The sequence below is a fragment of the Grus americana genome, chromosome 5 (assembly GCF_028858705.1).
Source record: "Grus americana isolate bGruAme1 chromosome 5, bGruAme1.mat, whole genome shotgun sequence".
NCBI lineage: Eukaryota > Metazoa > Chordata > Aves > Gruiformes > Gruidae > Grus > Grus americana.
The window spans coordinates 30,521,279-30,548,783 of NC_072856.1; the positions used below are offsets into that span (position 1 = coordinate 30,521,279).

Sequence of the window (27,505 nt, forward strand, 5' to 3'; positions counted from 1 at the left end):
TTTAAGTGTAAAGATTTAGTTATAGATTGACAGGTTTCAAAATATTGAATACACATCTGTTGATGTGTAAGGTTTAACGGTGAAACAGGCAGATTCTTGTGTAACAGCCTCTCCTCATTCATTCCCCAACAATGTAAGATTTCTCAGAGAACTGAAGCCCAACATTTTTAAAAAAATAGTTAAAGGATGGAACTTCTACAAGATTACATACTGCATAATAACAGCAGTCTAGCTCAAATCCATTTTCAACCTGAAAAGCTATTTCTATTTTCTCTGCATTACCTAGCTTCTACCCCAGGTCTAGTAGGCGGTTTTCCTGGTGGTGGCCGAGGAAAGAACTGAGCTGAACTTGAACTGGTGACTTGATCAGTGGTTGCCCAGGACACCGGCCTTGGAATCTTGCTTTTTCTGGACTGAGGGCTGCTTGGAGATAAAGAGCTATCTTCTGTCTGCTTGCTGAAATGAGAGTCCAGTGTCAATCTAGAAAATGAGGATAAGACATCATCCTCAGAAAACGGTACTGGAGCAGCAGCCATTTTTTCCTCCAGTGACTTATCAGAGGCACTTGAGAGGTCACCAAGGAAAGATTTGAGCTGTCTTTTTTCCATAAGTAGTCTGACCAAGTCTGTCTGATGCGCCTTTTTTAGAAGAAGCTTTTCCTTTGCTGAAACAGGAGAAGAGGACTCTGACGTTGAGTCTATCTCTTGTGCTAAAACTGGGATTCGGCTCTGCCTGAATACAAAAGGAGGTTTAACTAAATCCTTCTTAGATCGATGAGAATTCTCTTTTTCTGAAATGCAGTGGAATAACTCTCCATTTCTGGGAGCATTTTTCTCTTTTTTGTCCTCCTGGTGCAAAAAAGTAGTAAGGGCCACTTGGTGGCATTTCAAGTCTTGGATATTGACTTCTTCCTTATTTGAGTGAAAACCATTTTCCTGAACTGGTGCTATTTTGCTTGCCTGTCTATTAACATGTGGTTTGGTAAGTCTTGAGGGAGAAAATTCTGATGTTTTAGGTGCTATTGACTTCAGAACCTCATCTTGATTTGGCACCAAACAGATGGGCCTTGGCTTTGATTCTTCAGCAGCTTCAGTGTTCGTTAGATGTTCTTCCTCTGCAGATTTTAAGTTTCCTGGCAAAGAATTCTGTTCTTTGCTTGGCATTCCAATGGCATCCTCAGAAACCACTGGAAGCCTTTCTTCCTCAGCCTCCTCTACTGGAGTATTTTCAATTTCTTTCTCTTCTTGTATCCCACTATGTTGTTCAGGTAGGTCCTTTTGGCCACAGTTTAGGACATTGACACATTCTTTGACTATTCCTTCCTTATCAAGCACCTCTTGGCTGATATTAAGTACCAAATCTGGTCTGCTGGCACTAGCTGGAAGCACATCTTCTGTCACAATCAAACCTGGCAAACTTTCCTTTGGAGAGGAAAGTTCCACGGTGTGTTCCATAGACTGAGCATCCTGTTCTCTTTTCTCTAGCTGGTGGCCATAATGAAAGCTCTCTGAAGCAGACTGTGTGGATGCCACTGAAGGCCTGGGTATCGTTACCTGCATTGGAAAATTAGAGAAGTAAAAGGTGAGCAACTCGTGTATGTTATACAGATAATATTCTTTAAATAGCATTTTTGATTCCATGTCTTTAAGATACATTATATAATGAATCCTATGAATCACAATGTTCAAATAATACCTAACTTCATAATTTACATCTAGATAATTAGGAAAAAAAATACCCTGTCATCCCAAGACAGAAATGTGTAACACAGAAAACCAAACATAATCTCAGTGGAAAATGTTGCAGTTACCAAGTAACCTTCCTGGAAATGAGATCCAGCCTAACAGGTAGGCTTTTTATTTATTTTACATTAGCTTGAATACTCTTAGAATAAGTTGTATGTAAACGTAAAATCTTTAACAAGTACACAACAATATTTTTAGACAAGTACAGAAGACAAAGAACACAGTGAGGTCCAGATTCAGGAATGGACTTAAATTTCAATTTAGGTAGAATTTAGATACTTTGTTAACAAAACAATTAATAAAAAACTTTAGTTAGGTGAATAAATACATCCATACCCATAATAGCTACATTTTTGTCCAGAAAAACTTTCCTGAGTACCCAAATTTTAGCTATTACCTTCTCTACAGAAACTTACACCTAGTTTTAACTAAGCAACCTGGTTGGGACCTCTCCTTACCTAAGGTCATTAAGAGATTCACAAATTAAATATTCACATATCTAAATCCCCTAACAGGTCTAATCCAATAGATACGCTTAAAGTACCCCTAAAACCTATATACAGTATTGAGTCAGAGTCCCTTTGAAACTATAACAGTTGGTTATGAAGAGCGCTGCTTCTAGTACATAGCTTAATTGTTAGAGCCTATGTCCAGGACATGGGAAACCTGCATTCATGTCTCTCCCCACCTGAGGGACATAAGCACACTTCCCCCAGTTCCCATCAAGTATGGACAAAATCAGAATGCAGTTGCTTCTCACCTTCCCCATTGAAGTCAGGCCACTGTACAGATAGAAATGCAAGAGTCATGAGGTCAAAGGGGTGAGAGAGCACACACAAAAGTGAGCGGAATTTTTACCTCTATAGCCAGGGAAGAACACACTTTCATGTGAAATGAAGTCCTAGATTCTGGTTTATACATATTGGATTGAGTCATTTGGTATAAACAGTAAAAAAAAAAAAAAAAAAAAAAAAATCAAAGGGCTATCCTTACATCTTCCTCTACATGGACAGAGACTTCAGCTCCTTTTTTCCTTGTATTCTTTAGCCTCACAAATCTGACACAGTTTGAGTTTGTAAAACCCAACAGAGAGTGTAAGATTAGAGTCTGGGTTTGGACATAAAGACTTTCTTGATGTACTGATGGTAGAAAAGACACCTAGTGGTAGCCTATTTCCAGTGTTGCCAGGATTCTGCTATGTTACAAGACAGATTTCACTTGACCTTGTTGCAGAAATTATACAGGCTGCTGAGCTTAATGGGCTTTTGCAAGAGCTAGTACATTGGTACTACTGGGTGGTAGAAACCAAGCTCATTTGTCAGGACCTGTAACAATTTATACGGTGTACTCAAACTTTACACATACAGAACAACGTTCCAAAATAAGAAATGGGAAGAGATCTACTCAGTGAAGGAGATCTACTCAGATTTCCCATGAGAGTATAATAGCTTCATTGAAATTCTTGCTGATTTCTTTCATTTTTTATGGGTTTTTTTGCATTTTCTTCATAGTCCTGTATAACAAAATTTCCATCATTATGGCTGCACATTTACCTCCATGAAACACAAACATTCAACTGATACTATAAACAGTTCACTACAACAAAACATGAAACATAAATCACAGGCATAAAGCTGAATTAAAGAGAGGACAATGATTTACATTAAGGAAATTATTTCTATACTATAAAATGTATTCTGAACCTTTCTAATGTACCTAATGCAGTTTTTGGACTTTAACCTAAAAATATGGAATCATATTTTTGAGAAATTTGGAAAAAAATATTTTCTTAGTTTTATACGTAGGATTAGCTGTTAGGCTACAGAAAGTGGTATTCTTCACCAGAGGGAAAAAAGAGAAATGTAAGATAATTGATTTCTTGTTTTCCCAAGTAGCATCTTCCCCCAGTTGACATTTATTGAAATAGGAGAAAAAAACAAAAAAACAACCCAAACCAAACAAAAATCCATTCAGACCTGCAGCAAGAGGCTACTTTTTGTCTCCCTGATAATTTGTTTTCCAGTTTGGGCCAATACAGTCCCTTTGTGTTTGCTGAATTAAAATGGTATATTGAGAAACAAAGTGAAGTTACTTAGTTTCAGCCAAACAGTCCTCCTCATCTCCTCTTACTCTGAAGTCTGGGTTCTCTCCTCTGAAAGAAACACTACTCCCCTTTGGAGTTAGGGAAGTCTTTCTTACTCCAAAAGCTTTCCTGTGAGAGAATCCAAGCACATCAGTTTAGCTACAGAAAGATCAGAGGAAGGAGAATTTTTTTAAAAAGCACCTTTCCATGATTAGGTCGATTAGTGCCTAAATCTTGAGTGTTAAATGAAAATAGTTTAACAAGAACTCTGCACAGAAAAAAAAGTGAGAAAAGTCGAGAAAAAATTAAGAAAAAGGTCTAGGAAATAGGGCAGCTATTCCACAGGTTTCCATACACCTCTAGGAAGTTTATCTGAGGCAACGCATCTCCAGGTATCACACACTGAAGGACTTGCTTTCATATAACAGAGGAACATATTTTGGCCTGTCACACAAAAAAAATCATCAGATCTCTTACAAAGTCTCAACTGTAAGCTGGGTAAAACTGAGTTCAGGAAATTTTACTGCAATATTGCCCTTGGAATAGCAGGTTCAGATTTTGGAGAGATCACTTGGGCATGTGCTGTCCACTCAGCTCTGTCTCCAGCTTGTTTTAACACCTTGTTCTCCAGGGCTGCAGACGGCATCTCCAAATAAGGAAATGTGGTAAAATATTTCCTTTTCCAAACATTTCACTTGATGAGCTAGTCTGGTTGCCAATTCAAATAGCCCAGAAAACAAAAAAACAGAGTTGTCTTCCACATATCTGACAAAGGATGGCTTCCCTTAGAATCGAATGGTTCCAGCGTCCTCTCAATTTTCAGAGGAAGACAACCTTAGTTACTTGCTTTTAGGAATATTCTTGGTACGTTTCCAGAAGGGCTGCAATTGCATTTAAATTCTCTTTTGCTCAAATGCGTTTACCTGGTAACTCTCTTTTCCTTGTGACACCTCTCTCATGTCAATTCCTTGTTAGGTGAAACCAGCTCTGATCTGAAATTTACTTACATTTTTCAACAGAGTTCACATCCTTTGCCACATCTGGAGGGAGAATTTCCTAGTCTTTCAGGCCCATCTTGGCCAACCCAGATTTAACCCTTACACACCCAAGAAATAGAAGAATAAGCTTGTTGAACAACCTACAATAGAATAGGCAGGAACTATTTGTGAAAGAAAAACATTGAACAAATGGAGGAAAGAAAAGAATACTGGATGACTGAGTACCATCAAAGAGCACTACTGAGTAGCTCACAGTTTCAGAAATGGCCTTTTGAACACATATATATCACTTTCTCGATATGTGTTCACTAACAAACAAAAGTTTGTTTTCTCAAATAGTCCATAAACCTCTCATTAGTCTTCTCAAAGCAGAAGAATTAAATTATATCCTCGTTGGGCTTGACATTTCACCTACATGTGCAAGAAAATTAAATGCAGAAGTGCCTTTCACACAGGGGTTGCTACAACTTCAGGTGCAGCTTTAAGAGAGAAACAAAAGGGCAAGGCCAATTTTTAAAATAATTTGGGAATGTGTATAGAAAACAGAACTTGTATAGAACTGAACCCTGTTAAATTATAGAATCATAGAATGGTTTGGGTTGGAAGGGACCTTAAAGACCATCTGGTTCCAACCCCCCTGCCATGGGCAGGGATACACATGGTTTCATTTGGAAGAACTTGGATGTAATAGTCAATAATTGAAGAAGTAGTTATATGCCCACCAGACATAACTTCATGATTCACACTATGCAGGATTCTAAGTAAAAAGACTGGAGAAAGTTTTGAATCCCTTAAAACAATTTTAAATATATATATATATATATCTCATCATGTAGCCTTAATTGTCTTATAGTCTTCTTGCTCTCTTGTTTGTGAAACCTTGCAAGACAGAAGTCATAATCAAGGAGTCTGAGGAGGGCTGATCCTGAGACATGCAAAATACACCGATTTAAATTATCATTAAGTCTAATTCAGGGAGACAGATGTCTCAAGGTTGTTCAATACATATCTAGTTACAAAACAAATAATACATGGCCTAATATGTAAAATTTTACAAAAAAGATCATAATCATAAATAATCCTCATACTTTCTTTTCTTCTGCCACTAATTAAAATTTTATCCTATGAAATTTCTATGGCTAATCATATCAATTTTGTAAAGCTCTGAACCTGAAGAACAAAGATTACAATATGACATGGGCGATTCATCTAAGAAAAAAGTGGGGAATAGAATTTTAAATCCTGCCTCTCAGCTGACTATGGTAATCAGTTTATAACACTATCTACCCGATTATCACAATTCCCATACTTCAACAGAAGTTATGCGATACAGCAGATTACTGAAAATGGCTGAGACAATATATGGAACAATGAATTTGAGGTTCTCCTTTCACTCTGAAATATCTGAATGCAATTATTGCCACCACAGTCTTGAATCCTTTGGCCTTCCCTAAATAATTTCTTAATTCCTTTCTGATTTCTCAAATTAGCACTTGACCGAGACAAGAAATTTGACTGCATTGTCTTCAAGAAACTTTACAAGATGGTGAGTGGGATGTTAAAGAAGAAAAAAAAAAACATCAACAACAACAACAACATAAATATCTCTTGGACATCCTTTATGACATCTGACAAACTTTCCTCCCTTTAAACCTTTGACAGGCTGCAATAGCAAGTGATATGCTTGGATTAAATTCTCTGTGAACATATACAGCAAATTGCAGAGGAGTGAAATATTGACTTTTGGTCTGCAAAGTTGCTAAGTCTGAAAGATCTAAAGGTGTGAATATGGATTATTGTACAATACCAGCAGGTAAACATCTGACCTCTCAGCAATAGCTTCTTCCCTCCACTCATGCTGTCTGCTACTTCTGCAAGCATGTCAAGTGCTATCAGGACTTTGGGCCTCTTAGAGGCATGATATACAGATCCCATCATTATTCGTAACTTTTCACATTAATAAGCCATTATCATATTACTCGGCATTCTGAAGACATTTTACCTAATCAGCTTACTCTTCAGAACTTCTTTCCTACCTTAGTAAAGTTTATGTATCTATGAGAACAAGCCTCATGTATCTTTCCTCTTTTCCCTGCTTCTCTTTTTCATCTATCATTAGCTCTATTGCCTACCAGGAATATGACCAACGTTAGTATAAGTCTGCAACTTCTGCAACACCAAACCACCTCCCTGAATCTTTCCAGTTCACCAGCTTCCTCTGACTTCATGAGTTTTTCTTTACTTATGTCCCCTAATTTTATTTCCTTGCACAACTATATGCCTCTGCACAGGAATTTGAACTGCAGTTTGTATGAAAGCTTAAAGACTATGTTAGCGCACTGTCCTGTAATTTACTGCTAGTTTCATTCTCATGTGAATAAACCACTGCTATGTTTACTTCTCTGTAGACAACTCACCTAGCTTACCGTTCAGAACGGCCCTCTTACTTTTCAGAATCCTCCCTACCTACTACTATCATTCCTACTGACTTTTTAGAGTCTAATCCTCTATATCCCTTACATTCCCTTCCCAGATTAAATTCACAGCAGGGAATAAGTTAAATATAATTAATTATAGATTTGCTAAACTACATTGGCTATTTCTACTGATAGACTAATACGGGGATAAACAGGAGAAATATATGGCTGTAATTCATGGTGTTACGGAACGTAAGACCAGAGATGATTGTAAGTTTTGATACTGAATCCCTTTCAACAGTCCCATATGTATGGTACTGCAAGAATTGCAGGCATTTGTAGGAACTGGTGGTCCCCAGGATACTGCCTTCTGTTGTTAAAAATTCACACATGACAGGACCTAATCCTAAACTAAAGAGATGTTACATATGAAGGCTTACTTACATCTATCTGAAAAGAGGAGCATGTTACTTTCCACACCTCTTAGACATATTCTTTCTACTATTCTACAATTCTAATTTTTGCATTGATTTATATAGAGGTTGCAAGGAATGGGAAGAGGATGGAATACAGATGCAGAGCAGTGAATGTACAAGACAACTGTGTTTTCATGTTCTCTAATATAATAGGTGTCTTTTGAGGATAAAGAACATATAGATCTGTGTGTAAAGTCTTTCTTCAAGGCTTATTAATCATGGCTTAATTTCAGTATTCATTAAATATCTTTTTCAGTTATTCCTACGCCACTTTACCAGGTAAAGGAAGATTTTTATTTTTTTTTTTTGTTCTAACAAAACCCCATACCCACAAACATCCGATAGGGCAAATATTGATTGCTCTAAAAGCAGTATCTTTAATTGCTTTTAGAGAATGACTGCCATTATAAGAAGTGACTAATTATTTTGGTAACGTGGCTAAAACAAGTACTCATTTAATTTGAAAACTCTTCTATATAACACATAAACCCATTGAAGAATATTCTTGAAATTTACTTACATTGTTGGAGAACTGGGAAGCAGCGGCACTGACAGACTATTACTTCAGAACACTCACACAATACTCCTATCATATACTCCTATTATAAATGAGCCGGTATTGTAATATTTTTCTTGAGTTCCACAGAGACAGTCTTCTTCTAACAAAGAACCCATGAACTTGCCTTAATGCACAGTTCAGGGATGTGAAAAGATGGCAACTGAGGCCTATTTCACCTTCCCATCTCATGCTATTATTTCCTTCTTTACAGAAACTGAATTCCTACCTTACCATGGTTATTATCTAAAGTCACAAAAGATCTAGAGATTAAGAACTATTTGCAGAAGCTTGGTGACTTGGGGACTTTTTCCTCTGGGAAGTTGGAAACTACTGATTCCATGAGGACTGTGGGTTTAGTAACAAAGCCAGTGAGTTCATATCATACGAAGTAGAAGAATATATTCAGCATTTCTAAATCTAGGTTTTATAAAACATCTAATAATCTTCAAGAGGATGTTAATTAGTTCTCCATGGGAGGTTATGTTCAAGTATACTTAGGGATGCTGCTGCTCAAGTTTACTTAGGTACTCAATTAAGAAGCAAAATAAACCACTACAAATTAGAAGGTTCCTCCTCTAACAGAGGACACTAAGTACGCAGTGACATTTATTTTTTAATTAAGGTGCAACCACTTTTGGTATATAAAATGCAGTTAAAATATTTTCACAACCATTATTATCAAAGCTAATAATGATGTAAGCATCTTTAAGCAAACCTCGCTTTGTTTCCACAGCTAGCTGTAAGAAATATATTAGTATATATTTTCTTACTTTAGAAACAATTTTTACTACTTTTGAATGATCTTTTTGTAGCTAAGCTCTATATTAATATCTGTCCCTATAGAGAGAATACCTGCAGTTTTCAGAAACAATAAAAACACAGGCTTCCTCAGGAAACCCCTGAACTCTCGAAGCCACATTAAACCTTGTTATTAAGGACCAGTACTTCTTTTTTTAAACACAGTATCTTCTCTGAAGAATTCACTTGAAATGTTCTATTCTAAACCCAAGTTCAATCCAAGTAAATAGTCTTTCTTTGTTATGAAAAAAAGACATACACAGAGACTCTCAATCACATAAAAACTGTTTTTATGTGTAATAGCAGTGGGGTCTGGCTACTAATGTTTAGATTAATTCTGAATATTCCTCTCCACTATATCAATTCCAATAAAGGGTCATCACAAAGTATCAGGTAATTCATACATAAGATCTGCCTTAATACCCATGTGCAGATTTCAAATATGTCCATTTGTTTTGTTTGTATCCGAGTCCTGTGAGCCACTGTCTAATTCTAGGTTACTGCTGTGCTATACTTATGCTTCCGTTTTGCTATTTACACTATATTTTTGATTTTTTGTAACGGTAAAAGTATCTTTCATATTCAAACAGCAATGCTCTAAGAAAAAGCTCCAACAACACATTAAAAAAACCAAAACAAACCAAAATTAGGAGTCTTCCTGACTTCTGATCCTCCAGTCAGACAGTGAATCCGCTCATCTGTATGTTGTAATAAATTAAACCCAGTTCTATTCAGTTATAAGACTGGCACTACATTAGCACAATGCCTACATTTGTGTTATACATGCAAGGGAGAGAATCTGTGAACACTAAAATTTCCATGGATGAATCAATCATACTGGAAGAACTGATGAAACCACGCAAGTATAATTTTACTACAAATTCTAATTTTAGCAGGATTAAAATTACTGTACAAATAAAATTTCTATTTCAAACTTGAAATCCAGATTACAATTTTCTTAAGCTCTCTCCTCAGAATTGTCAGGATCTGCTTGAAAGCATTATGGGTTTTCTAATACCCACAGTGCACTACCACCACCAGTAGTTGTAATTCACATAAAGAACTAGCTGCTTTCAGTTTGCTTATAAGCATGCTTAATAGATATCATTTAAAGAAGACAGACCTAGAGACAGGAGTCTTATCTATACTAAGGGTCTTTCTCTTTTCTTACAATGTTTTTTTTATATGTTCTCCCTTCTGCACACAAGGTTTTATAGTCGCAAAGTTTGCAGACACAAAGATGCTATTAGAACCCAGCTTATCTTTTAAAAACAAAGTATCTAAAACTTTCGGCAGCCTGTTACGTTACATAGTTTTGCCTCAGTGAACAGGAGTGGTGATAAATGTAAAGCACAGCTCCATGAAGTAGTTACAGCACAGCTGATCCCATTCAAGCACTCAAGTGATCTACAGTATAACGCACATTGCCAGTTGGGTATTTAAGCTCCTTAAAAATACTTACAAGGGCACTATCAGTTTATTCTGATTCTGTTCTGGTTGCTAGCCTGGTATTATTAAGATTAAATATACCAATAAGGCAGCGTCACTTTAGCCAATTTGTGAGCTCTCTACATATATCACGTTCTGTGTTTAGAAGCTGCCTGAAAGTAGTCAAAGCAACTACACATTTGTAGGTAAGTAATAAGTAATCTGTAGGTCATGTAGAGCAATAGTGTAGAACTGCCAAATACTAGAAATTTTAACGCTGAACCAGTAATTCCAACTGCTTCAGTACTGAACCAGTTTGCAAAGACTACATAGTGGCAGCTTAGAAATATTAGAGACCTCCACTTAGCACTTGTCCTAGTTTTAGCAGTTTCCCTATCTTAAAGGGTTCTTTCTTCCTTCCATATGACAGATCTATCTAACTAGGAGAAAATGCTGAGAGGCTGATATATTCACAAACTCCAAATAAGGAATTTTTTCCCCTGTAATTCTACTTGGACTAGTATCATTTGCAATTTTAATGATAGCACACAACAGATTTTAAGAGAGAAATATATCTTAATTAAAGATTATCTTATGGATGATATTATAGATAATATCTGCAATTATATAAAAATATTATATTAATTAGATCAAATATACCTTAATTACATGAGAAATAATCATTAGTTCTTGGGCATTATGCTCTGAAGTATAACCACCTATTTATTTCAAGAAGATTACTGTTTGAACTGTCATCATAGAAACAATTGCTGACACCAGAGTTGATCAGCTCTTCATGAGAAATCCCACAGACCATTTAGCTTTTCTGAAACATCTTTACTTATTCTATGCTAATGAAATTATGATGCTAGAAAAATGTACTAAATCATGTATGTTTGGGATAAGATTGGCATTTGAAAAAAATAAAGAAAAATATGGACTATTTCAAGGACAGACAAGAATAGATGAACCACGTGGTTACGAATTTTGGGAATCTTAGAAGTACTGTGGATTCCAAAACCCACCAACATTTAAAACAATTAATAACTTTTTATAGGTTTTTTCCCTACATGATCAGTGTATGTGGATGCTATTACCAAGGCTAATTTATTGTTCTGACCTTCACTATGACTCTTCTGCCATTTCTGATAGAGAAACCTGCAGAAGGACAATGGCCAAGAGGGTTCTGTCACTAAAAATGGATGTGTTCTCTACAGGCAACACACTATTTGAAAAAAATTAAGACATTCATGCTGACTGCTTGTCCTCAACTGTTAATTCCTTAATTTACAACCTGGAAAGGTTCCATCGAAAGAACAGCTAACTTAACATGCTGTAATTTTTAATTCTTCTTTACACCGACGGCAGATGTGAAAAAAGCACACCTGAAGAATTTCTCTCTTTCAGACAAGAGACCCCACTAAGCCCTGGAGGCAGCATTTAGACTTTTACGTATCAAAAAATTGCCTCTGCCACTTGGTTAAAAGCAACAATCAAAACTTTTGTTTGCATTAGATTGCGTAAATGAAAATTGTTCATGAAACATCATTATCAATATAAAATACAGTTGCTTAAAAGAATGGGAGTAACCTGTGACCTTATGTGCATCTTCCAGTCACCCTCTTTTTTTCTTCTAAAATAAATGCTTCCTGATATTCCTCATCCTATGTGTTTTTGCATGAAAAAAATCTACATAGTCAGGGGAAACTTACTAATGAAGAAAATAATGACGCTGTAGCAGTGATCATATGTCGATTGCCTTTCAAGAACCTAACAGTAACAACTGCAAACAGTAGGAATTCTGCATCTGAGCTTGCCTTTGAATCTTGTCATAAGCATTATCAAACACTTTCACTGATGATGAGTGAAGGCTGTAACATCACAGCAACTCAATTTTCAGGCTAAAATTTACTAAAAAATTAACAATTATTAACAGTTACCCTGTCATGAATGAGATGATATAACTTCTGCCCTTTTTTCCTACTTAACAAAATCAAATCTACTGTGTATGAAACAGTTCCAGTAGCTATGAGTTGGACTAACTCCTTGAAATTTCTACCTTGATTTAACCCAATGTTGTAAACAGTATTAGCAGGTTTTTTTAGCATTTGTAAACAGTATTTTCTTGGGAAAAATCTAAGTTAAACCTCATGCTGACTCGATACAGTTTCCATCAGGATAGGTAACAGGGGGGCATAACAATTTTGTAAACCCTGAAATTCAAAGCCTTTTTGCTACAGCCAACTTTAACCATGGTGGCAGTAGAAAAACACACTCACTGGACAGAGAAAAGCTTTTCCCTCGTTTCTTTCCAGGACACATCTAGTGGATAACATACCATGTCTTGAAACTGAAATTCTAGAGAGGATTTTGGACAAATATATCCATTCCCGACATTTTTAATGGATAGGTACAATACTAAACCAGAGTTTTAACTAGCTGAATACTAAGACAATCCTAATGCACATGACAACTTCAAGTTAATGCCACTGACAAATTAAAAATAATTTTAAAAGAACACTGTAACAGGAGAGGAGCCTTTGGGGTTTTGTTTGTTTATTTGTGGTTCTAAAAGGGATTGTTGAATGTGAAAACCAATGTAAACGTTCATCTCTTGCTATTGCAGACTAGTGAAACCTGCCAAAATTAGTTCACAATAAATGTCAAAATTTACAACATTTACGTGCACTCCTAGCTCATAAACCTAAAACATCCAAAATAAAATGACAATTATATGGGATATGCATTCTTTCTCTAAATACCCCTTGAACACGTCAAGAAGTCTTACCTTATTCTTCCATAGGTCCCTGAATTCCAGTGAGATGCTTAAAAATTAAGGTAAATTTTTCAACTCAGATCAGTATATTATTTCTCATCTTGGATATGAATATGAATATGATGGTTTGCATTTCCATAGTATCTTGTGTGGGAAGATTTCAGAGAATTTTGAAACTAATAATGTAACTACAAAATAATTTTTAAATGTTCTAGTAAGGTAGAAATTTGAGAAAATTAAGACATAAGAGAAAATATTTGTATAAGTGCCAACTAATTCCGATTGCTTAACCTGAGAGACACAGATTATCCTTCCCTAACATAATGAATAACGACAAAATCATTAAATTAAAATTAGCCCCCTTGTACATGTCTCATTAAGCACATCAAAAAATGAAAATATGCCAGAATGACACACAAAACTGGAATCCACCTTTGTTAAGGGCTGAATCTTATTGTATAGCAGCCAGTTTAGAAGTATTCTAGATGGTTGCTGTGGCTAGAAGAGGTGTTCACTCTCTTATTGAAGAACTAGAGCTGAGAAACCATAGAGATCAAACTAAGGCCACTGATTTTGATTGTTTCTCAAGACACAGTTATGCAGTAGCAGAACGTCTACCTAAGCAATCTCTTCAACAGAGCCCTGGCCAGTAGTTGCTGCACTCACATCATCTTTTCCACTGACCTCACACAACACTCTACGCAGTCCTCTAATAAGCAGAGTTCAGAGAACTTATCTGGCTGAAAATTTCACAGAAAGAAAGAAAAAGGTTATGTTTCAAGAAGATTTGCTGTACAATTTGACCGTTCTATAGAGGAAAAGGATGCTTATAGCACTCTAGCCCCACTCTTCAGATTCAAGTACAGTCAAAGAATTCTTTCTGGCTTTTGTCAGCTCTAATGCTGCCAGACTCTTTCTTTATGCTGCAAGTTGAATAACTAGAGTTGAAGCAAAATACTCCAATTCTCTTCCATAATATATGCATGACAAGAGAGGAGTTCTCTTTATTGAACAAATAAAAGTAGACCTACATCCTATACCCTCTCTGCACTAGAGAGTAGAGAATATACAGAAATTTCATGACCTCCTCTATCTGATGTCAAGCTAAAGGAAGGTGGGTTACACTTCCTAAACCTTCACTCATCAACAATCAAGAAAGAAAATCCCTTTGCTTGATTTCAGGAACAAATGCATATTTTTTCATTTGTTAATACATGAAACTATATTCAACAGCACAGATCCCTGACCTCTGCAATTCATTAGTTATGAATGCTGAACCAAATTGCAAGCAGCAGGAAATACACTAAAATATATTCAGTACCAAATATTTATACAGATAATATAGAATGACATTAAAATTCTTTTCAATATTTAACTGGAGAAAAGCTTTAGGTTATTAACATGCATATTCATCTTTCATGCCGCTGGAACTTCTAGCTTGCTAAGTACCTAACATTACTGCACTGTAGAAAAGAGAAGGACTTGCAAAAGTATTTCAGTTCTTCAGTGAGCCATAAAGTACGAGGCCTTCGTTGTTGGAATGAAGTGAAGAATCACATGCTTGTAGTTCCCATAGCAAACGAAAAACTGGAAGTTAAAGTCTCAACAGAGTCAGGACTTTCAAAATCACCACTTGAAAAGGGACACAGCAGGCATGGACTTACCAGGTAAAAAGAAAGAAGAGGCTGAGAATGCTACATATAATCCTCACTCCACTCAGTAGCAGCACCTGGCACACCACCAATTCTTTTTCACATGACAAGGAAGTGTATCACTTTGCAGCCCCTATTAACATTGCAGCTGTATTCATTTGTTGGGTACTAAGGAAGCCAGAGAAGACCCTCTGTTCCAGCCTACTTTCTTTGAGTATTGTGAGCAGTTTGCTAATTATACCTGCAATACATTCTGATTGGAAAATTTAAATCATAGATATACATGCAAAAAAAATTAGGCCATTTTGCATCCTGGGACACAAACTAATCCTGAAAAATACTGAAGATTAATTTTTAATGAGTTTATTTCTCTCTAGTCCTTTTCCCTAGTCACTATGTCAGTCATCATGAAGAATGTGATATTTTGGTATCCCATCAAGTTCACAATAATGAAGATCTGGGAGCTACTGTTTGTTCATTTCTATATATCGAGGGCAGAACTTTTTTTTTTTTTATATTCAGATAAAAAGCAGCTAGGAGTCACAGGAAGAAAACACTGCTTTTTGAGTTAACAGACAAAATGCTGGCATAAGAACACTAGCTACTTTGTTTGTCTTGTTATCACTCACCACTGATCCTATGGAAGTTTGAAAGAAGCTAATGTTGATGGATTACTTTTAATATCAATACTCCTGTGCATGCTTCACTGAAAAAAAAAAAAAGTCTTTCACATAGAAATATTTATACTGACAATTACATTGGAAATAAAAGGCAACACAAAATATAATCCAAATGAAATATTAATGGTAAAATGATGATGATATGCTACGGTCTTATGCATTAATACTATGTCATACTGCTTTACCAGTCAATGCAAGTTCATGCTGCTGAGCAAATTTCAACATTTTTGTGAATAATACACAAATTATGGTAAACTTCAGTTACGATTCTAAGCCTTCATCTTTTTCATATTGAAATGAAACTGGGTATACATACAAAACTATGAAAAGTCCCCTTTCTCTAGTGACATTTTCCATTAGGTATGACCCCTGATAATTCTCATTTTTGCTTTGTATACTGCAAGCAGTGGAACAATTCATTATTTGTTCATTCCCAAAGTAGCAATTTGACTATCTCTAGATCCTTTTTTCCTCACATTAAAATCATTTAAGGTAATCCAAATTTTAATATGTGTTCCCAATTCAAAATCTGCCTGGTACTGATTATGGGAACACATGAAAAAAAGAGATATTTTAGTCTTAGTTTTGAAAGAAGCAAAAATCTGTTCTCTAGATTTTATAATCCTACCCTTTTCAAGAGAAAATCCCTCTGAGGAAGTGAATATATCTTCCAGAACATCCAGAGATGCCTGCTGCTTCAGATCATAACCTGAATAACAGCTCTTTAAATATTCCTCTAATTTTACCTCTTCCAAGTGGGACAATATATCTTCCTCATAGAGTATTCCTAACTCTATTCCTGAAGAAGATCCATTCTTATTCCCTAACTGGATCTTTCAAAATATTTTTTAGGCTGTTGGGTATAGCAGTATGACTAGCATATGCCTACTACCGGACCGACTGTGCAGAGCAACTGAAAATGTTAAACTTTGCAGATGACTGCTATAATGCAGTCACTTTTATGAAGACAAGGCTTATTCACCTGCTGAAGTTGTGCTTTTGAGATGCGAATGACAGGGGGGAACTTGTTGCCACAGGGAATGACAGGAAGCTGCCTACGACCAGTTGAGCGGGAGGAAGAGGAGTGGCTCTCAGCTGATTGACTCCTTGGTAAACCAGCCTCTTTCAGAGGGTCCGAGTGGATGGATAGATAGGCTATAGGGCTCATGGTGCGGAGGATGGGACTTGAAATTCTTGGAGTGGAGAAATGCAGCATATGAGATGAGTTGAGCTGTGAGAACATGGCGGGGAAGAAAATAAGGTTTAAAAATCAATATTTTAATAATTCTTGTTTATGCCTATATGCATTTTCTTAGAAAATCATATTCACAACTCCCTCACAAGCTAAAAGCTGATAATCCAAGAGGTATCTTAAGTCTAATCTTCACATTTTCCATCAATTTGTAAAAAATCGAGTACCAAAATCAAAAGTGAACATCCTTTCTCTAGCTGACTCCTACCTGTAGACAGTCAGTCAGTAACAATCTAGGGCAAATTTAATAAACTACCACAGTCTGTTCCAAGGACATTGTGTACACAAATTAGTTGATCGTTGACTGGTCCTTGCAAATGCTTAGCACATTCGTGCAACAACACTGTTTACTGAGATGACTTTATTTTTAGCATGCACACTCATTGCAGGCTTTACAAATGTGACTGTACAACTACAGCTATAGCTGTGTATTTAAGAACCGTAGCTGACAGGATTAAGCAGTAAGATTAGTACTAAACAATTTTGATGAAATTTCCCAAGTATGGGATTGAACTAGAAGGATACACTGGCCTGGGGAATCCATGAACAATTGCTTCATCTTGAACTAATTACTCAAGCATTTAGAAAAGAGGGGGGGGGGGGGGGAAGAACAGATACTGTAAAGTCAAAGTGTTCCAAACTAATAATTTTAGAGAAAGGACATTTTCAAATGGGTTATTAATGATTCTAATAAACATATAGCTTTGACATACAACTCTGAAGTCAACTGATTCTTTGCAAGACCTTTTCCAGTGCTGAATAAATATCTGATGGTGACATATCTAGATACCTGTAAATGAGAATGCTATATACAGTTTGCAATTCTTTGTTCCAAGTATATTTAGACAAAACCATGAAGAGTAGAGATATGGAAACTTTTTGCAAGCTACGTGAAGGTGATTTTCTGTTTCCTACCACGGTATTTGCAATTCCTTGGAAACAGAGAACACCTATTAAGCATTTCAGTTTCCTAGGAAAAGGTATTTTCAATTGTGTCAGTCCTAAAGCTTCAGTTCCCATAATGCATAGCTGTCTCTCAACTGGAAAACAAAAGTACTTCCAGGGTCTTATAAAAGCAGCAGCTGAGGATAGAAGGTACATAAAAATTAAATGACTTAGAACTCAGAAATAAATGGAAACTTAAGAGCAGGTTTTTGGTAAAGCATAATAGTACTGCAATATATAAAATGCTAATTGCAGCAGTATTTCTAAATAATAAAAATAGATTCACACAGTCAAACGTCTTCTATAACCATGCATATATATATATATATATATATATATATATGGTATTAGGCTGTCAACCAAGTGTGACCAGAGCAAGCTGTTGTTTAATTTAAACTGAAGATGAAAATGGAACTAGCTGTTACATATTCAATTACTTCAACACCATTATTATTTCTTTGCTGAAATATCTGCTTGACAAACATATGTTGCAAAGTTTTGTGCATGCACTGTATGGAGTTCACTGCAATCCAATACAAAGACAGTAAATCAATGAGGGCATGGTTCAACAGCACAGCAAGTCCAGCTTTAGGCTCTTAGTACCGGATCAAGGATAAGAAAACTAGAGCTGTATGATGCAAAGTGCTGCTCCAGTATAAATTCACCATAAGTCTAGAGCAATTCAAATTCTTTTGACAGATTAACTTCATACCAGCAGATATTACAGCATATCAGGTACTGTCTGTCCTCCTGCAGCCAAAGTCAACATAAAGCCATTATGAAAGCATAAATTCAGCATATATACCCTAGCATGCTCTGAATTGTTCAACAGAAATGTGACCATGTGCCCATGACTGAGCCAGATCAAACTGGTATTTCCTGGTAGCACACAGAATCTGTAGTGCAACTTGAAAACCATGAGTGATAACATGAATATTAGTTCTCTTACCTGCAGGGTTTTTTTCACAATAGATAGCATAATTCACTGTAATTTTTTATGCCTGAAACTTGCTTATTGCCAAGCCAATAACTTACACATTTTTCTCTGTTATTTTTTGAGTTCAGGTTTCCTTCCTGAACAGCTACAACTTTACATTCTTGTTAGAATGCTGATGCTGTGTGAAACAGGTAAGAAATGATATTATCATCAATTACAGGAAGTCCATGTACACACACAATTTCAGGAAGAACGTTTATCTACAAATGGAAGGACTGCAGACCAGCAATTTCTTTCCTTCAGGTGAAAATAAAATTATAGGTGAGTATATGAACCTTTAGTTTCTCATACAGAAACATCCTTGCTACTACTTACTACTTAAATAGTGAGTAATAAAGCCCTGAAAGAAATAAAGAAGAAAGAAGAATAAAAGTAAAAATGGAAAGTAAAAAAATACATAAAACAGGAAAAGTATTTTATTCATTCACCACTGAAGTAATTGCTTGCATGTTTAACAAACCTATCAGAATAAGCTCAAAGAACATAATTCATCATACTTTCTCCTAAATGATAGTGAAGCAGGTCACTAGAAATCCATATGGGAGGTATATTCATAAGCACAATGACCGTGAATGCTGACATGTCCTAGAGTTTCAAACTGTTTGAAATGAGTAAACTGTTTCAGAAATTCTATTAAGCTATTATACTACTATAATTTCAACATTGATTTTTAACCCCTTTTAGTAACACTTAAGTCATTTGATTTATGGTCCCAAACTTACATTCTTGGATCAAAGCCTGCTCTCAGTAACTTGTGCAACATAATTAAATCAGCAGAAAAGTAAAATATGACCCTTTGCACAATATTTGCATTGTCAGGAAGGTGCTACCTAGATAAAATTTCTCTGTCTCCTGTGAAGTGACTAGGACACTCACCTATAAGAACACCTAGGCTCCAGTACCCACCTCAAGGAATACTTAAGTATCTTTTATGAAGTGGCATACCATCAATGAAGGACAGAAAGAATAACTCCACTCCCAAATATCACCCTGGACTTTGGCTTTCAAGGGCTACTGAAGTAGATGGAAGACTACCACAAATTGCCATCACAGTTGGAATAGACACACTGCATAGACACACTCTGGTCCAAGTTTCTAAATCAGCCAAATAATTTCTAGGGGTTTTATTCCCAGTTATATATTCAATTCCACATGATTCACCTTCAAAACAAGTTCCTTCCTGCCATTCATCTTGCCCTCACAGCACTACTTGCCCTTCCAGGGTAATATAAACCATATTAATTTCCCCCATTTTTGAGGTCATGACAAGTATCCCTTACCTGCTTGCAAAGCCAAACTAAAATACAATCTCACCCCAGAGTCTACTTCAATCAGTATTTCTTCCAATACATCTTATAATTAATTGACCTTGTTTATAACCATTTCTGCTCCCCTGCTCAGAAGCTTCTTCCTTTCCAGATAAAGATATTATCTATTATTTGCACTGTAGAACGTGATATTTATATGACCTCTACTTTCAGTTGTAAGTAAAATAGCTATTTCCCCCAAAAGAGCCAAGTTTGCATGAAGTGGGATAGTGCATTTGCATACAAAGTCATAAGCTGTTTTGTAATGGCTTTCAAAATAAAAACACCTGATAATTAGTATTGTGTACAGGACTAAGTGTTGCTCTTTCTTGTCTGTTTTACTAAAACTAACATTAAAATATAAAAACTGAACAAATGAAAACAACTGAGCAATTTAAATTCATTTTTCAACTTTACAAGTTTCTAATCCATCAAAAATTCATTCATGCAACTAATATTTCTACTTCAATCTCAAAAATCTTCTACTGTTATACACAGTTCTGTATTTTGAATCATGTAAAATGAATCTTCTATAAACTACGTAACTCACAAAGTATGATATCTAAATATAATCTTGTATGAAAGATAGGATCTTGCATTTTCCATGAGAACCTAGGTATATTTGAAATTCTACTGTACAGTTACAGTTAATTACATTGAGTAGTTCATTTTCACTGAAAAGGATATTCCACACCTTATAATAAATGAATGGTTGGTGACAAGTTTCTTTTTCTAATGAATTGGCTGTAACTTTCATGAAAAGTGGTGATAAGTGAGGGAGAAGTACAGCCAGGTTTCTCAGCTCAAAGGAGCTTAAAAAAAAAATTGTCCTTTATGTCACAGATGACACAAGATCTACTGAGAAAAGGGAAGAAATAAAACTAGGAGCTGATTCCCAATCACTTATCCATTAATCTCATGTCCTCCTTAAGTAAAGCCAAAGAAATCTTTGTTTAGAATCAGTGACAGCAGAGAAAAAAAGTAAATGTTCAAAAACTGTGCAAATGAGAATTCTTTAGAAAAGACAGAGAAACACAAAAAGAAGAGCATGCAACAGAAGCAAAGCAATCTGTTTCCATGAAGAGAAAATTATCTTGGAAGTGAGAAGTAGCAACAATTTATAAAAGTCAACAAGTTGTTTGTATAAGAACCATTAGAAATTTCAGAAGAAACGGGAAGAAACAAAGGCAATTCCAAAAGAAAACACTACATCAATGATGGTGAGAGCAAGTAACTCTGTTTCTTTAATTCAGCCATTTAGGCTTTTCCTAAAACACAGGAAACACTGTAGCACAGTATTTTACATATTCATTGTAATTTTATGTTTATGTACTGCAAATTATAATAAATATATATTCATACGTGTATCTCTCACTGATTAGGAATCACTGCATAAGTAGCTTCTTTTAAAATTATTTTTATATATATATAAAAAATATATATTTTATATATTCCTCAAGAATCAAATGCCATATTTCACGATACTAGTAATTTCTGCTACACTATTGTATTTTAGTCACTGCCTTTTCCCTTACTATCTCCTCATATAATTCTGAATAAAGAGATGTTCAATAAACCAGCAACCGTTTCTCTTACCGGAGTGAGTGCTCCTTCTGCTTGAGCTTCCATAGGACTTGTAGGGGTGGCTGCAAGAAGCTGTCCAGCAGCTCCGGACCGAAGTTCCAATTTATCTGTGAGCTGTTCGGAAGCAGCAGGATGACACTCCATGGCTAGAACAAACTCCACCCCTGAGGTTTGGTTCTTGGCGTGGACACTGTTTCCTGCCCAACCACCCTGTCTGGGCTGCTCTTCTGGAGGGGACTCCTCTAGAACTTGTAGTACCTCCGGCTCTTCATCTGAGGGACTTCCAGTCATTTTGTGCCCCAAAGCCTCGTTCGTCCTGAAGTCCTGCAAGTCCCGTTCCTTATCTATTATCACCCATTCCTTAGAATCAACTTCCTGTCTGCAGGAGCTTAAGTTGACAGCTACAAATCCATTGCTAATAACACCATCAACATGTTCTGGAGAACTAGCTGACACAGGCTTTGAAGCGTCTGGAAGATATTCTTCATCATAGTGCCAAACATGGTCCATGCGGGCAGTCACAGGAGCAGGAATGGGTGTTTTCTGAGAAAGAGGAGGAACAGCAGCAACAGGAGTCTCTGCTGCAGCATTCAGGTCTTTCTGCATCTTCTCCAAACTTAAAAAAAAGAAGTTAATATCTGAATTAGTTAAGAATTAATTAAATAATGTAAGCTACGTTTGAGTTTTTTCAGTAGAGGAAAACTAGATTTATACAAAAATTTGTTGTCATATTTCAGAACAATCTACAATGGTTGAAAGATCCACAATTTGAGAGAAGTAACTCTGATGTCAAGTAAAAATGGGCAGATGGTCTTAGAAATTTGCACTTTTTACGTGTAATCGTAATGCATCATATTGTATTGTAAATGTAATTACCAGAAAGGAGAATAGCGAGTGGATACCAACTCAGTGGTGAGGCTACCACCAAATGCCCACTGTACTTAATTTATGCTACAAAGCAGAGATTCAAAGCAGAACAGAAGAAACAGATGTCTCCAGCAGCAGTTAGTAGATGCTTTCAAGAAGAATGTTATTGATTGTTTTGATTGATTCCTTATTTATGCTTTGCATAACTTGCTTCATCAAACAAATTCAAATTCCTAATCCCCCTATGATGTATTTAGAAGGATTTTGCCACCGTCAGCATCTCATCTGTCTTCTACTGTTCATACTCAGCCTCTGCCTTTCAGTCAGATTTCACTGTCCTCCTCCCCTTATTCTTTCCACACATAGCCAAATTGATTGAATCTGTTCTCAGCCATCTGTCTCTTCTCTACCTTCAAATTCCATTTTAAGACCTCTGTCTTCTATCAAGATTTTTTTATGCTGGTGCAACACCTTTGGGTATAACTAAACCTACTGCATGCCGGTAGATTTCTTTATGAATTTTACTTCATAAGTCCACTTCTTGTAAACTGTCCTTCTCATGTCATCTAATCCCATGTTACCTCTATTGAGCACCTGATGTCATCATTCTTATATAGAATGAGTTATACTGACTGTCAAGAGCATCCCACTGAAGAAAAAGGTAATAAACCTCAGGGTTACATCACCAGGTCTTGAAATAAAGAATTCTCACATGTGGAAGTCCAACTTTAACAGTATACTGGCACTAATCTTTTTTTCAAGGAAGCTGCCAAGTGGTGAAATATGTTAACTGAGCTCCATTCCTGGGTTTTCATACCGCAGAGGAAAGACGATAGTATTTTAACTACATATCCTGAAAAGATCTAAGCATAAGAATAAAAGAATTTCTTTACCAGGTCTCAACAAATTTATCAGTGTCTGGCTTTGACTCCAATGTCAGACGCTTCTCCAGTTCAAAGCTGTGAATTGAACGTAACTTTCGCACCAGTGGGACATCTCTGTCTAGCTGAGTGGTCTCCGAGCGAACACGAATTGGAGAACCAAGACTTGGTGCATTAAGCATTCCATTCACCGGCCCATGGCTGTTTTCTTCCTCTGTAGCAGCCTGTGCAAAAAGTAAAGCAAAAATGTAACACACTAAGAGTGGCAAAACAGAGGAAGACAAGGTACTACATGGTGAATACCATCCAGATTCTAAGCCTGTGATAAGCCAATTTGTATTTGGAATGGTCCCTAAGTTCAAGCCACAGTTAATGTAGTTTAGATATGCTCTTCAGCACACACCTACCACAGACAAAATACTAGTAATATACTAGTTCTGGGCAGGTCTGAGAACAGGAGTCTCAAAAAACCAGTAATACACTTAAATTTACTCTGATATTTCACACTCATGTCTGAAATTTTCTTTAATAACAGTCTGAAACTTGACACTTGGTAGCATCTTCAGTCTGCTTTACAGTCAAGTGCTCTTATTAGAGAGAAGTTAGCTTCCAAGCTGTCTGTATGATGCTCTGGAGCATATAACACTGTTACACACTAAATCTACTAGATGTTTCTGTGACTTAGAACTATGTTTTAGTCCAATTGCATTCCATCTTGTATACTAACTGGACATTATTTAGAGCTAGGAAATCATGATCCTCCTTAGTTTCAACGGGTATAACTAATAGAAATTGCCTTTGTTTAAACCAGAACAATCTCCCTTCTCCCTCTTTGGTAAAAACCAAACAAGCAAGCACATTTGAAAATAGGCACCATGCCTTATTCTTTCCCACAACGCCTTTTTTTCTAGTAAACAAGAAGTAACAGCCTCAAAACTAGACAGCTCTCCTAGCTAAAGGACATTTCAGTAGCAGACCCCTCTTCGTGTTCAAAACATTTTTATATCAAGAAGCAGGGCTACATTTGTCTGAGTATGAAATGTTGTGATAGTGAGCAAGGCATACGGGAACCACTTCTCAGACACTACTTTTCAAAATTAAGCAGCATTCTCTTCTAAATACTAGCCCATGAACCTCATTGGATCAGTACAAAGGTGTTGTATGTTATAGAGACAAAACATCAAGTGAATTAAATGGATACTGCCAATCATACTGCCAATCTGTCAGTTGAAGAATAACATTAAACTGGTTTTTGTATATTCTGTATCTAACTTCTACACATGCAAAATGCAGGAAATTTGCTTTGGTATCATTCAGTAAGCAAGAATCAAGATCATGTCTGGAGAACATGAATAAACTACAAAGAATCCCAAATTATCAGCAATCTACTATTCCTCATAAAGACCTGATAACGTGACACAAGGCCCAAAAGCTTGTCTGCTTGTTCAAGCCTATAAATCACTCTAATAAAATGAGTTAGCTCCACCATAAATCCTGTTTTCTTAGACCATTCTGCCCAATCAATATTAGTATATTAATTATATCCTATATGCACTATGAGGACAGTAAACTGTTCAAAGATGGTCTTCACAACGCAGATTTGTAAGTACCTTACAGATCCCTAGTTTTATTTTGTTCCTGTTTGCATCCATTTCTTCCCAAACATCCTTTTCCTGAGGACGCTGATGCCCAGGGGATCCAGGTAGTTTCTCTGGTGAGACACCAACTGGAATACCATTCTCTCCATCACTGAGCTGTTCATCAGGAAACACTTCATCTGTGTTTTCTCGCAGCAAATCTCCTGGGATAGGAGTGGCATTGGCAATTCTACAAAAGCAGTTTAAAACAAATTGGAAAAGTAAAAATATTGAGACTATAATGTGTTTGTTGAAATTATTTTTTACTCAATTAAAAGAAACAAAAAATTACAAGCAAAAGCATGCTTCTGTAGAAAACTAAATCTTGTAAATTATGTAATGTAAAAAACCCTACTTCTTGGCTTTCACAATTTATGTTTCTTTAATTTAGGCATGTAACTAAAGGTGTAAATCAAAGAGCAATCACTTAAAAGATGTTTTTTAGAATGTTTTCAAAGCAACTTCTGAGAAAATTTGTTAGAGATCATGTCCAGGCTCAACTTTGCTCCTGACTCTTCTACACATATTTTTCTATTAAAAAAAATTAATGGCAACTTTCATAGTATAGTTTCCTTTTCCTCAGAATTTGGTAGAATAACAGAACAGTGTGAGGAAGAGATCACTCAGCAAACTAAATACAGTTTTAATCACTATTCTTATCAAAGTGCTATTTTGGGCCAATTATTGATAAGAAAAACATAAGCATAATGCTAACAAGACATTACATTTTAATTAAAGTTCTCTAGTCCCATTGACTTGGGGCTACATAGGGCTAAGCTTAGCTCAGTATCTGAAACTGAAGCAATGCTTTTTTTAAAAAGTGACTGGTCAGAAGGTCAATTAAAAGTCATTCCTTTACAGTCACCAAAATTGTTAACTGCAGCCAAGACTTTCAATAACTCCAGTGTCATGCTTAGTGTGAGAATGGGACCGAAGCATATGCAAAATCCCTGTCAACTTCAGTGTGTTCAATAGTGCACATGGTACACCTGAGTAATATTAACACCAGTTAATGTCTTGACTGAGATTTATTTTGACTACACTGTCAAAACTCCCACAGCACAACTTCTATGACTCTTAGATAAGAACTTGATCTACTCAAGGCCTAGAACATGCACAAAGTCTTCCTCCTCACCCATAAACACCTGCTATAGTCTCCAATCCCCTGAGATGAGTATGAGTATTATTAAACATCATATCTCGTCCAACTTAATTACAGAAGGTCTCAAAGACCACATTAAATATTATTTTAAACATGACCAAAATCTATTTCCAAATTTCATACAAGATCCACTCACTTTTCAAAGTTATAAGGAAATTGCAGCTACTAGTTTATTCCAAGCTTACAGAAAACAATGGGTTTATTTCCAGACAGTTAAACTCAGGACACATCACACAGTTTCACAAAATATGATTTAGCAAAGGATCAACAAGCAAATTTACACGCAATTTCCTGAGCTACTGTTTTTTATTGCTATAAATGTTAAGACTGCAGTGCTGATCTTTCAGGATAGCATAAACAGGAACCCTAAAAAAGGAAATACTTCAAATGCTCCCAAGCCTCCATTCCTCTATTTACTCAACATCCTGCAGAAAAAACCCTAAATTATAGAGATAATTTCCCTTTGGTACTCTGTGGCTGCTTTTTAAGTGACCACAATGTGCATACATACCCAATTGCAGCCGGAGTAAGACGAGTGTGTAACTGAGGTGTGGTTGAAGTTGTTGTCGTTGTCAGAGAGCCATCAGTTCCACTCTTCTCCCAGTCAAAAGGGTCACTTTCAATAACCCCAAAGGTTTTCATGCTGTTGTCAAACACAGACATGAGAAGCTAAAAATGAAGAAAAAAGTTAGTAAGGTTCATTTTTGTCTAAGAGTCCAAGCAATTAAGAAATATCCTCCTGTAATACTTTAACATGTCTCTTCTTTAAGATTTTGACTGACAACAATTTTCAAAAGGACACAGTTCTTTATATTAATGATTTCTCATTTTCCAAGGTTTCAAAGTCAAGATATGCAAAATTCTGCTTTTTTAAAAAAACACACACATCTGTGCTTTTATCAGTAAAGAGGCAAAGATACACCATAGGCTTCCATAAAAAGACAGAAAGACACACACATGCAGAGGCCTGACTACATTGCTGCAGAATAGCATCTAATGGCTCTCCAGCAGACGAAGATAAAAGAATATATTCAGTAACACCATTAGAAACCAAGGAAATGAATGAGGAGTATGTAGGGAAGGATACTGATTTGCTAATTCATACATTTCCGTCACTTAGAACCATGTATCTTTTACTTTATCTAATGCTGACAGTCATTTCACAGAAATGTAACACTAGAAGCTTTCCACCCTCATTTTATGCTATGAAAAAGCATCTCAAACAATTTGTGTTCATGACAGAAAGAAATTGCATCTACTT

General features: G+C 36.1%; 1 protein-coding gene across 6 annotated transcripts in view; it reads right to left on the reverse strand.

Moving 5' to 3' along the window:
* TTBK2 (tau tubulin kinase 2) overlaps positions 1-27,505 on the reverse strand; it is a 105,050-nt gene that overhangs the window by 8,420 nt on the left and 69,125 nt on the right. For 5 of the 6 annotated variants that reach the window (XM_054828655.1, XM_054828656.1, XM_054828657.1 and 2 more), the window contains 6 exons: positions 26,756-26,913; positions 25,056-25,272; positions 23,458-23,669; positions 21,710-22,313; positions 16,595-16,843; positions 283-1,553 (listed from right to left, as the gene is read on the reverse strand). In XM_054828655.1, coding sequence (XP_054684630.1) covers positions 283-1,553; positions 16,595-16,843; positions 21,710-22,313; positions 23,458-23,669; positions 25,056-25,272; positions 26,756-26,913 — 2,711 coding nt within the window. The remainder of the gene's footprint in view (positions 1-282; positions 1,554-16,594; positions 16,844-21,709; positions 22,314-23,457; positions 23,670-25,055; positions 25,273-26,755; positions 26,914-27,505) is intronic. The other variant, XM_054828658.1, reaches the window with a different exon arrangement.